Source organism: Siphateles boraxobius, unplaced genomic scaffold (assembly GCF_051911475.1).
Source record: "Siphateles boraxobius isolate OS27281-9 unplaced genomic scaffold, OSU_SipBor_1 31, whole genome shotgun sequence".
Classification (NCBI taxonomy): Eukaryota; Metazoa; Chordata; class Actinopteri; order Cypriniformes; family Leuciscidae; genus Siphateles; species Siphateles boraxobius.
In genome coordinates, this window is record NW_027508931.1 from 6,092,243 (window position 1) to 6,105,894 (window position 13,652).

General features: G+C 36.3%; 1 protein-coding gene across 2 annotated transcripts in view; it reads right to left on the minus strand.

Moving 5' to 3' along the window:
- cdh13 (cadherin 13, H-cadherin (heart)) overlaps positions 1–3,928 on the minus strand; it is a 426,287-nt gene extending 422,359 nt beyond the window's left edge. Inside the window, exon 1 of one of the 2 annotated variants that reach the window (XM_077193535.1) lies at positions 3,729–3,928. In XM_077193535.1, coding sequence (XP_077049650.1) covers positions 3,729–3,773 — 45 coding nt within the window. In that variant the 5' untranslated portion in view covers positions 3,774–3,928. The remainder of the gene's footprint in view (positions 1–3,728) is intronic. The other variant, XM_077193536.1, reaches the window with a different exon arrangement.
- Between the last annotated feature and the right edge of the window lie 9,724 nt (positions 3,929–13,652).

Consider the following 13,652-nt stretch of genomic DNA (forward strand, 5'->3'; position numbering starts at 1 on the left):
GTGCTTCAGTACAAGGTCACCTAAGGTCATTGCGAGGACCAGGTTCAAGATAGTATTGGCAGTTAGTCCCTGCAAGTGAATGCAGCAACTACACCATTCTGCAAGCCAAAGAAAAACACATTTATCCTTTTTTTCTCAAATATCCATTTTTCATTTTTTCTTTTCATATTGACACCAAAGTAAATGTATAATATTTAAAATGATTTATTTTAGTTTTTAGTATTTTGTTTTTTTTTATTTATTTAGACAAAGCTGTAAAGATTTTAATATTTTTGTTTATTGGTTATCGCTATTTATTGGTTTATCGCTATTCATTGGTCGGCCATAAGTATTATTTAAATACTGTCATAGTATTCATTCATATTTTGAAAAAGCTTTTATTATTATATATTTAGGTTTCATTAAAAATTTTGGTTAAGTTTTAATGACTTGTTGTATGGTTTGTTTATTAGGTTTTTTGTTTTTTTTTGCTTTATTTTAATTTCAGTTTTAGTCATTTTAATACTTCAACAAAGTATTATTTTAGTTAGTTATCAAAGCAACATTTAAAATTTTATATTTTTATTATTCTTATATTTTCATTTTATTTCAGCTTAATTAAATATTTTCATTAACTTAGTTTTAGCTTTAGTTGACAAAAGCCAAATTGTTACTGCTTACCAATAGATCAAGATCAAAAATATTTAGTTTTTCGCTGGAACAGAGAGCAGGGTTTATCTTATTTAATCAAAGGTACTGTAACGGCATTCCGGACCATTCCTACCTAATTTATCGCAAGTATGGAGTCAAAAAATCTCAAGCAACAGGGTTTCTACACCTCACCTCGCCATTTGCTGAGGACGGATGCTATATACACACACTTGCACTCTGTAGCTGGTGATGAGCACCCTAGACACACAGAGTGGACACAGCTGAAGCTAGCCCTTCTGCATGACTGCCTTGAGGCTTTGCGACTAAAGGGAAAGTGTGATTGTGTGTGTCTGTTTGTGCATTATGCCCTGGCTGAAGCAATGTGCACCTGTTACCCTTGCAATAAATAGAAATGACACCAGGCTAAAGCAGCGCCTCTTTCTCTCATTAAGAGTGATGAATCACCGGAGTATCACATAAGTGTCAGCGAAGTCATCAAACGTGCACCATCCATGTCACAGCACAAGGTCGTCACAAGGGGAAAAGGGATGCAGATAGCAATTCAAAAGTGTTAAGTGTGGCCTCTACAAGATTTAAAGCCAATATGTGCATCCTGGAGCGAACAACATCCTCTCGGAACTTTAAATGGCCACACTGACTTATCTATTACCTGAGATATTGGACAGCATGTTCTTTCCCGAAGAATCCTCGCCACTTAGGGATCTTACAGCAAGTGAGGGAAAATATTTTCCCTTCCATTTCTCTTTCTTTTTTCCCATTTCCTAACACCATGCTGGGGGAAACTGGGTAAATAGAAAAGTAAATAAAATAAAACACAAAAGCAATGGGGGAGAGAGAGCAAAAGATAAATGCCTGCACCTCACGAGTATCCCACGCTTATTCTGAATCATTGCAGCGGCTCGCGTCTGCTTAACGTTTCATTTTGGAAACAGGGATTTATAGAGGGGGAAATTCACAGGCTCCGATACGCAAGTGAAACTTGGCTCCCTACCTGCGCGACTATAAATAAGATCCTTCTCACTTGATCACACACGGAGCCAGAGGGAAAAAATAGATATTGCACCGCCGGCCAGGTAGACGGTGAGGGCAAGACGACCATGTAGAGAGCATTGTATGAAGCTATAATCTATTTAGGTGGTGGTTTATCACATAGGGGAGGTAAACACATAGACAACATCTTGCTTACAATGAATAGTTAAAAAGAACGTGATATAATCTCTACAGACTCCCTGAGTATTCAGAGCATTGAGATGATTCACAGCTATAAAAGTAATAAACCAGTGAAGCATCTAAGAAGAGCTGAAAAGTGACTAATGCCTAATAAGTATTAATAATAAGTGAACAATGATAGATTTATTGAAGTTCTCCAGAATAAAGTGTCTTTTTAAGCTGCGCACAACGCCAGGAGTTTTCCGTGCGATAAACAGTAAAAGATGCATTTAAATTAAATAGTGAACAATTAATGTACAACGCCTTCTCGCATGCTGAGGGCACGCAAAGTTATAAATTACCTTACGTACTAATAAGTAATACATAATAACTTTTATCTAACACAGAACACGTCCATCAAATGTTATCTAGGGCCACAGCAGTCACATTTAAGGACTATGAGTTGACAGAGTTTGAGCATTATAATAATTTTCTGTGAAAATAAAGGCATTTCATCTGTGAGAGGGAAAAACACCAACAACCAGGACACCTGTTGTTCATTATCCCGTACAAGGAATTAACTGTTGAGCAGTAGCTTACAAATGAGCCATCAGCATTCTAAATGCAAGAGGCCATATCAATGTCTCCTTCACCCCCAACTGGCTATGCCACTGACTACTGTAATGCACATTTAAAGAACAAGACAGACAATATTGACTGTCTATTGGTATTAACAGCCTCGGGTGACCGATTGTAACAGCGGTTCTAAATCGCTTTGATTTAGGGAAGAAAAACGTTAAAAAAAAAAAAATACTTACTGGAACCAAAAGGAGAGAGTTGGTAAAGATGGTAGCCGGTTTCTAGCTGATCTAAGCTGGTTAGTTGGTGTTATCAGGTCATTAGCTGCTGGTTAAGCTACAAATGTCCCAATAGACAGCTTGACCACTTGTAGCAGTAGTTTTGTTGCAGATCCAAGATGGTCAACCAGCTTGATCAAGCAAATGACCATCTTAGACAAACTAGAAACCAGCTTCAATGTTTCAAAACACAGCAAACACCTTAAACTGAACTGAATCGATTCTGTAAACGCTCCATTATTTGAATCCAGCTGTTTGAAGTGAACAAGGGGTTATTTTATTAGTCGCTCTATTTCGTTTATCTATTTCGATTATTTCATTTCAACTCTTCGATTAAAGAGGGACGCAATCAATCACTTATTGTATGTACCTATTAGTCTCGTTTGAATTTAATAAAGTGGCACTTTGATGGTTAATCGCTTTTTATACTTGTTTGATTGTCATTATTCGATCTTGCGCATTTGGATTGCATTCTCTCTTAAGTAAACGGAATCTTAATGTTGATAGTTCATTTGTTCGTTAATGGTTTGTTAGTTTTACTGATATCAAATAACTAGATAATGACTGTGTGAGTCTTGAATCGTTTATTTGTTCGCTCATTTACTGACTTTGCTGTCTTTTGTGAATGAAGAAGGGCTCCGTGAGACAGCCCGTCGTGAATGTCTCCTGGTGAAGGGAGCCAAAGGAGCGCTCAACTTCAGAGCTGAGCGGAATATAGATGCGATCTGAGACTGAGTTTGCTCGTGATTTGCAACCATCTGATCCCAGTGCATTAGACTTATTCACACGAACAGACTTGTCTAAACGTCTGACGTCAACGTTATGCACTAGAGACATCGCTACAGTGATACATTATTAGAAATAAAGAATAAAATGTTTCATTACACTGATCTCTATTCTTTTTGTCGTGGCATTCAGCTATCTCAGTGGAACTGAGTTGTAAATACGTGCAATGCGCTCACAAAATAATTTCACAATTTTAACTACGCTAAATTAATCCAACAAAAAAAAACTGAGTAGCAGCTCAAGAAATATTCCTGAACATAACGGAATGAAATCTCTCGCGCCTACCTGGCAAACGAGGAATGCGATGAAAATACGGGTTCCGAACTCCATGGTCTCAGATCAGTGGGAATAATGTTCAAAACAAGATGCTGGTCGGACCAGCGCTGTTCATAATTCCAGAGTCGCGAGAGTAAAGCCCCTCTGCCTCGAGCTGCCAACTTCCCAAATAGAACTGCAGCCTCGTGAGCAGAGCATTGGAGTCCACCACCAATAGATTTATAGGGGGGGTTTCTTCTTGGACGCTTACATGAACCTGACATTCTAGCATTAATGTTAAAGTAATAATAGTCTCAGCACCTTAGCATTGCATTCCTTTGATTGTTCACTGATTTGAAAGATAATGGATAGTATTTTAATAGGTTGATATATTGTAGCCTAGATTCACTCATTTGATGGAAATAGTATTAGGCTATAGAATTATCAGACATCCATAGTTCCATAGGGCTTGCTGTGCTTTTAAGGTGTAATATACTGTATATATAATGTGTGTGTGTGTGTGTGTGTGTGTGTGTGTGTGTGTGTGTGTGTGTGTGTGTGTGTGTGTGTGTGTGTGTGTGTGTGTGTGTGTGTGTGTGTGTGTATTAATAATAATAATATTTAAATAAGGAAAAAAACACTTATGATTGATTGGTCATCAATCTTAACTTTATATGTGCAATGACTCTCAGCTGGTGACATTAAAATGGGTCACAGGACTGTTCTGATTGGGTTGTGAACAGAAGGAGGTAAGAATCCAATGCAAATAATAAAGTCCAATTAATTATAACCATAGTCAGCATAGTCAGTGCTTTAAAAAAAATAATAACAAAAAATATTTTAAAAAGCTATAAGGAAACAATCTCCCATAGTTAGGGACAATCAAATCAGTTCCAGAACCTACAAGCATAAGTTCTCTGAGGAACTTATGAAAAAGTGATATAAAGTGATTGACAGCAAGGCAAATTCAAATTACTGTGCTGGATCAGCAATTGTCTTGATGCCTAATGTAACTTTTTAAAAACTTCAAATTTTGAGGATGATTTGAAATTGTGCTGGACATACAAGGTAATTTTCTTTACAACAAATCCACTAAACTTTTACAACCGCATCTGAGTAGTTTTGATTTGTTACAACCATGAGGGTTATGGCATCTGTGTGTCTGGATTTATCCTTACAATACCACAGCACACTGACTAACTTGAATGACAGCGACACATGCAGCAGCTACTGTAACCTCCCATTCCCTTTTGGATTTTGTCATACTCAGCAAAACTTTCTCTGACCTTAAGTTCTACCTGAAACTTGTTAGTAAAATATTTTTTTTCCATGGTGAAAATATTCTTTAGACTATGGTCCATATCCGACAGAAACAGTGTTTTTTAGTCACTTGTCATGCCGAGGTGTTCTTTTTTCTTTTCTTTTATTACGAATGGAGTTCAGAAAAGACAGAATGCTGCCTATATTAAAATCTCAGTAAGTAAACTCTGACACACTGTCCAAAAATGACCACAGATAATCTGAACTGAATATCTGATTCACAGTGTCTCTAAAATTCCAAAATGTCACATGGTAAGTCTGAGAAGTTAGTCTGAACATAATAAATAGCTAAAATAATCAATGATATTTACCTCATATGGTCAACTAGGGTACAAATGACAGAAAAATAATAGCCTATCAAAGTCATGTGTCACATCCATAAGACAACTAGTACTTTATCAAGGATGTAAGGGGCCATTTAAAATACTGTATTTACATTCCTATAGTGTGTGAAAAAAAAAACGGGACTGGGTCATGAAACAATGATGTTTGTGTAATGTATTTTGCAATTTGATAGACTTTTGTATCTTGAATGTCTTTGATGTACCTGTGTGTGTGTGTGTGTGTGTGTGTGTGTGTGTGTGTGTGTGTGTGTGTGTGTGTGTGTGTGTGTGTGTGTGTGTGTGTGTGTGTGTGTGTGTGTGTGTGTGTGTGTGTGTGTGTGTGTGTGTGTGTGTGTGTGTAAATGGCGTGTGTGTAAATGGCAACTGGAAATTCGTGAAGACATGAAATTGTCTTTCTCAGACAGTGATCAATCACAAATAACATAGCAAGGAGCTCGGATTCAAATGCTTCTTTCTTGAAAGATATACATGAATCTTTAACATTTTAAGTTTGTTTCTGGAAATTAGTTTACTAAACTCTTGTCTCATCATTTGTTATTTCCCCTATGTACCATGAAGCATGACATGGGTTATTACAACTAAAAAGCCAGTACAACTAAAAAATGTCCAAAGATCGGTCATAATGTCCAATGAATCCCACAGTGAGCACAAACAAATATCCTTTGACCCCATGGGGGATTCATGCCAAAACGTTCAAAAAGAAAAGACACATCTATATTTGGCATGGGAATACAGCTGTGCTTCTTTGAGCACTCCTTTGTCACTGTTATTTCATCATGTCTTAGATGCACGTCAAGTGACACTTCCTGTTATGAAAGACTATGAGGCCAGATACTCTCAGACAAACACTGAACTGCAGCAGATCATGGATCACTATATCATCTCCGACAATATCAAGACATCTTAGTTAACTATTTAAGCTTTAAATGCATGTTAAAAACACAGCAGACAAAATAAAGAGATCGAGAGAAAATGATAAATTAGAAAAAACCAAATGTTTTCCATTAGGCTGAAAGGTTACAGTCTCATCAAATCTGTTCCTGTTAAAACTTTGACTGAGTGCAGAAGAATGGAAACATTTTCATTTTTCGAAGGAAGAGGATGAATCGAGACTAAAATATAATGAAAGACTCTGTAATCCATTCATATTCTACTCACAACTATCTGCAGCCACATTCAAATGGATAGATTTGTGAATATATATTTTTGGGAGTAGATAAAGGGGAGGGGTTATGATGTGTACCATCACCTCAGAAGCCATCATCTCTCGCTCCGCACCTTCCCTCTATTCCTTCTCTCTCTGAAAAATGAGGCTAGAAATTGTTGTGACGTCCTGAGGAATTGCTTTCTCAAGACAATGTTGCAGAATTGTTGCGCTATTTCTCTTTATCGAAGGATCCGGGCTGGAAATAGCATTACGGCTGCTTTGGATTTGTCTAAAACGCATACGATAAAAAAGGTGTGCGGGGAGAGGAAGAAAAACGTTCCAGTATCTTGGATTGTCAAGGAGGCGATGAAGAGGGAGCTACCTACAATATTAAGTGAAAAATGAAGAACTGCAACAAAAACAAAAAAACATATGAGAACGATTAAAATGTCAAGACAAGAGCAAAACGTTTTAAGATAACATATCTCCTCTTCGGGAGTGAAAACTCAAGGAATAACTCTCCTGGTTCAATATTCACACACATGAGATGCTACTTCTCTATAAAATTTCAAAATGAAAAAACAAAGACTTTTCCTTGTTCTTCCCTTTTAGCAACTACCAAATCAACAAATATACTGTATACAAATGAGTTTGAACTCATGAGACTTTCACTATCTTGCACTGATTTTGACATCCGAAACTGTGGTAAATTATAAAAAACTTGTAAATACACACATACACAATGTTTATATTAAGTTAACTTTTGCAAATGGCTTTATAAATCATTTGTAAATGTTAACATGACTGATTGATGTGGGGGGGTGGGATGGGACAAATGGAGCTTTTTCACTTTTTGGACTTATCTTGACATCCTGTTATCTTGACGTCTTGTTATCTTGTCTTGAAAAGGGAGGGATGGAAATGTCTCCTGATATGGGAGTAAGAGCGCTGGAAAATATTCTTTATTCAAAGCAATCCACTCCTCCCTTTCTAAAAAGAGAAGAGAGCACAAGTGTTAGCACGGAGGGCATGTTGCAACAAAATGGCAAAGAGGCACAGATGCATAATGCCATATAATAAAAAAGCAAAATCAACAAGACTAATAAAAGGAAAAAAGGAATAAAGGAAGTGTTTACAAGTCTGTAAAGTGATGGGAAAAAATAGGTCAGGTTTGTACTCACCTCAAAGAAACCAGCATGATACAACTGCATTTTATCAAGCTGTTAGGTTTACTGACCAGACATGTTTTAAAGGTTATTTCTTTATTAGGTCTTTGTGTACAGAGTAATGAATGTATTCTTACCACAGATGCATCTTTTATTTTCTATTCACCAGGGCCGATTGCATAAGCGAGCATCTGCTAAACAAAAACCAAAGGTCTGCTTTAGGTACAACATTGATTCATATTCTCTAACAAAACAAGTCTATGATCTCTTCCTTAATATTAATTGAAACCAACAGGTAAATCAATTTGATTTACTGTCATAATGGTTTTCCATCCTTTCTCCTCACTGTGTGAAGCACTAGTGAAATCAATGTCCAGGTGAAGAAACACCACCAGTCTCCAGAGAGCTGAACCCTAACCAAACAAGTAAATGAAAACGGCTATCTGCATGTTGCCTAATTATTCAGACCGATTAAATAAATTTGCCGTTACGAAAACAAGGGCACACTGTGACAATGCAATGCAATTTTTTTATTTTTTAAATGCCAGCCATGGTCATGATTCCAGTACAATACATGGACCTTTTACCTCTCACTGCCCAACAAAACTAGCATAGGCCAGCTGGACCAAATCCGCACGCTCATTTGCACACTGTCCTCTTGATCTGGATGTATGGTCCTCCTGAGGATGTAGTTACAAATAATGGACACTAGGTGAGGCAAAAGCCTCCTTCTCAGCAGGTACAGGATGGTGTCCAGTGGAGAAGTTCTCTCTCTCTCCCTGTCCAGGCGAGAAGCTTTTGTCCTTGGGAGAGAGCAGGTGATGCACTGCCAAAATCGGAGCGGGGCCAGGTGAAGCTCCCATATGCCAGCACTGCTGGAGCAGATTAATGGTCCCTCTATTTGATGCTTTATTATGTCTCTCCATTTTCTCCCAAACAACACACGTTTCTCTCTTAAAGTCCTCTATTTAAGAATCATCATAACAAAATTAAGAGATTGTCAAGGGGAGAAAAGAAAGGTGTGATTGCAAGAAACAGTATGAAAGTGTTTAAAGGGATAGTTCGCCCCAAAATAAACATTCACCATTTACTCTCCTTCCTGCTGTTCCAAACCTGTTTGACTGCCTTTCTTCTGTAGAACACAAAAGAGAAGTTCAGCAGAATGTTCACACTGCTCTTTGCACCCACTTTGAAAACAATGAAAATATGTACAGAGGCTGTCAATAGATCTCAAGCGCTATATACACATCGTCTGAAGCCATATCATAACTTTGTATGAGGTTATGATTTTTTTCTAAATAAATAAAAATGAAGCTACCAGTGAATTTAGGCATTAAAACATTATAATGTACAACATTAAAAAATAGATGTTTGAGATTTGCTAATGTCAAGTACCAGTTTTATTAAACTATTCGTTTTTTTTTTAAAGATTAACTCTAAGTGACCTTTGTTATGATGAAAAAAAGGTAATTTAAATCAGGAAAATTATCATGTATATCTCTAATATTAGCATATTTTGTATCGTTAACATTGACCGCCCCTAGACACCATTAACTTTTATGGTTGGGATTGGGAAAGATGCAACATGAACATCGTGCCTAAGTTTTATTGTCTACAGAAGAGAGAAAATCATAGGATTTGAAACAACATGATTAAAGGTAGGGTCGGTAATTTGTTTTATAAACACTTTTTGATATACTGGTTGAAACTTTCTTCACATCCTCATATAGCAATCAATAAAAGAAGTGGTGTAAATATTAAAACATGTACATATACTGTATCTTCTGTTGAAGTCTCAGAACCAAAAAAAATTTTTCCAATCATTGCATTCAGTCCGATGATCTAACGGCCTGTATCTATACCTCTGCACACCCTGCTCGAGCAGACATCATACTTCATCAGCACGTTCCATAAGGCTATGCAGAGTTGTACACAGACAAATACCGAGTGATGCACGTCCTCAGACTTGGATTTATGCGTTTCTATGTCAACACTATCAATGGCGAAATGAATATGCAGTGCTCTGCAAGTTGTTTATGTTCATTATTATTGTAATGTTATGAGCTTTGAGAGTTAATTTAGCGCAGTCTCTCATCTCGTGATGCTTTGCAGACCCCGTTATGCGCAGTCATGTGTTTTGGAGGAGGCGTGGCTTTGGAGACGCTCCAAAGGGAAGGTGGGATTTTATGCTTTAAAAGCTAAGTTGCCATTGCTAGACTTTCTGAAATTACGCTACCTTTACGTGATTACACACTTTGGTTTTATGTTTAAAACATTTTGCTAATTTTTTTTTAAAAAAGCAATCCTTGCCGATTTTCAATACTTTCCCAGCAAACATTTACATTGTGGCACGTTTCATTTCTTCTATTGCAACGTCGCTGTCTACATGCTCGCAACATTGTAACAACGTAGAATTGTAAGACGCGAGAGGGCTGTAGCAACATTGCTGCGCGACATTCAGCAAATGAGAGATGACGTTCTGACAATTTTTTATGCTATACTGTAGATATCCCCCATTTGGCATGTTATTTTTGTGGTTATTTTTTAATTAGTCAGATGTTAGATAGCCTAATTATATACATTTTAAATATTGTTTATCCTTATTATTATTTTTGGGCCTAACAGTAAATTAATTATAATCAACACCAGCAAGTGTACACTTTGAAGAGTAAAAATGTACATTATCCCTTAGGCCCACAGGTTATTCTGTACCTTCAGTTAGACAGACTAAATAAGTGTTACATTAGACAAGGAAGTTGTAGGTTGTGTTTGAATAATTAATTACGTATCTTATTTATCTGAGGTAAATTAAACGCAATTCTCTCGTATGAAGAATGAAACAACATAATGAGCCCAACAGGTGGTTGAAATTTAAAAGGCTGATTTTCGCGCTTCAGGGCAGTGACAAGTACATATGTCATCCAGTGGTTGTACAGACACACTAGGCACAACCTTAAGCAATGGCCCTGCGGTGGTTCAATGTCAACAATGTGACAACGCTATAACAACCTTCACCACACAACGTAGTTATAGCAACCTTTTGGCCATGTTGTTAAAACGATGTTAGAAGGTTGGGTACGTTGTGCCAACGTTCTGTGTTTGATGGGTTAATATCATTAAAAAGAAAAATATGCAGATAAAAAAAAGGATGACTGGCTCTACATATTAATATTGTGCTTTTGAATGCACTTAACTGCTGAAATAATGCTCCCTTCCATTTAAATGGACATTTGCTAGGATTAGATGAATGTGTAATAAGGGGTCCATTAGACCAGTGGTTCTCAATTGGTGGGTCATGACACCGAAAATGGGTTTTAAAGTTTGTTCTGCAGGGTAAAATAATGCTAAATGGAATTAATAATGTCATGCATATAACAATTTTCAAAAGAAAATAAAAAACGCTTCCCATATCTTTGCTGTAGATACCAAACGGCAAACACTATTATATTCTGGCCTAAAAATCCTGACGCAAACGTAGTTATTATAAAGAGAAACACTTCATCAATAATAATAATTTGTATTAATATTAATAAACAAATGTCGTGCTAAAAGGTTTAGCTTTTATGGAGAACGAGTGTGTCAAGTCACATCGCAGCAGAGTCTTTATAAATATGCTACTTTAGTTGCTCAGTCATTTGCAATCCATTTGAGGATTTCAACCTCCTGACTGAGGTGACCAAAAATCTAGTGTGAAAGGCTCTGTCTTGTATAACAGAACTTAGTTTTTCAAACTAAAATACTCATACAACATGTGCAATTGCACTTTTTTGTGTCCAAAGCACTTTTCCAATAAATTCAGGGAAATGTCTCCCCTAGATATATAAACTCTTTACTGACAAAATTTACAGGCACCAATTCATCTGTTGGAGCAGGTGGCCTCATGGACAGTGAGCTCCAGAACATGCCCCGATTTCCATAAACGATTGTTATGGCCAAGAATAAATTAGTTTGTTAACTATAAAGCATTTTTATTAGTCAGAATAAATTACTCTGCCTTGTGTCAATTAAATGTCTACTCGACTGATTTGCCCTCTGTGCCCATAGCAAACACATCATCTTTGCTTTATTATACACATGAACTTGTCAATAAACCCCTTTCCACATGCACAAACTAAAGACACGTGTTGTGAAAACAAACATAAACAAACAAAAATGAAACATACATTTTTCCCACTCTGAGCTTTTCAATGGGCTCTCAGTGGGGATCCAGTCCGGATCATTTCATCAGGGAAAAAGAAAAAGCAACAGACCACATTCAAGTCAAAGTTCATTTTCTCAACCAGTACCACTAAAAGTAAATGGGTCTCCTTCGCTAATAATTGCATAGATTATTTCCTATTTGTATGCACAGGAGAACTTCTTATGAAAAATATCCTGCTAATTAACAACACATGCATGACATGTACAACATGAACTTGTTCTTAAAGGTAGGGTAAACTGTAAAAAAAACAAAAAGGAAAAAACTGATTTTTTATATTAATTTTCTTTCATTTTAAATTGTACTCAAAACCCTGTAAAATTACAAATAATATATGCAAATTTAAAATTCAGCTGTTATTTAAGGTATTGTGACATTAATGACAAATTGCAGTAATTCACTTTTTTTACAGAAAATTTACTGTATTTTTCATACAGTATTTTTTCTTTTTTCTTAAATTACATAAAAATATATGTAAAATTGCAAATATAATTTGTAATTAAAGAGTAAGAAAGCAGTTAAACGATAAAACGGTCGAATGACTGGCAGCCCAAAAACAACCTGTAAAATATAAAGTATAATACCCAAAATAAAAAAAAAACTGCAAAACACTGTTATTTTACAGGTATTTCCTGAATTATCATGATCATATACCTTCATTGTAAAAAGGTTGTAACTGTAACATTAAAGTTTTTGTTTGGCAGCCGTAGCTGCCAGTCATTTTACTTTTCTTTTTTCTTTTTTAAGTAAAATATTCTAATTTAAATAAAGTACAAAAAAACTTTAGCAGAAATTGTATGTCACCAAACACAATGTTTGCTTTAGTTCGGCTCATGATGACCCTTGAATTTTTAACATTAGATATTCCCTAGCTGCTTTAACTGTGGTTTTAATACGTTACAGCAATAAATGCAGAAGAAAATCTCATCAGATGATGTTGGTCACTTAATGGTGATGTTACAGTCATCATATGGTGACCTGATTCACTGATAGGCCTATGACTTTGAGTCAAATCTCTGAATATATAAGCTAAGGTTACATAATAAAAATAAAGAGAATTTAGTATAGAGACATCAAGAATCAACATATGAATCTCTACAATGGTGACAGTCAACAAAGCTTTTTGTGACTTTAGTAATGTTGTGATGTCAGTCTGTGTTCCCCTGTCTTTTCATGTTAGCAGTTCCCTGTTATGTCAATTAGTCTCCCCAGATGTTTCAGATTAACCACGCCCCCTTGTTATCTTGTTTAGCTTGTTTGCCCTTGTATTTAAGCTCTGTGTTTTAGTTTAGTCATTGTGAGTTCTTGGTTTTTGTTTGAAGCTGATGTTGTAATGTTGATGTTGGTCGTTCCGTTCCGTTCCTAAGTCCTGTTACCTAGTCTGAGTCTTTGTCTAGCCTTGAGTTTATGGAATAAAGCGTGCTGCATTTGGATCCTGCTTCCTCCTTGTTTCAACCGCAGCGTACCAAGTAGCTTGTTTTGTGATGAGTTCAGAGTTGATCTGAATTATTTTCATTGTCACCATAGTTGCGATTCATACGCTGATTGTCTGTGTGAGTCTATATGATCCTGTCAAACGATTTTCTGTATTATGACTTCATAAAATATTTCAGAGTATCACAGCACTGCAGGATTTCTGCAGTAGTATTGGCAAGCAAAATTAACAACTAATATTTTACGACCTAATTAGATATTACAATTGAGGTGGTATCAATAAATCAGGCCACTACATGGTGACTATCATCACTAAAAAGGGACCAAGATCATCTAATCTGAGAT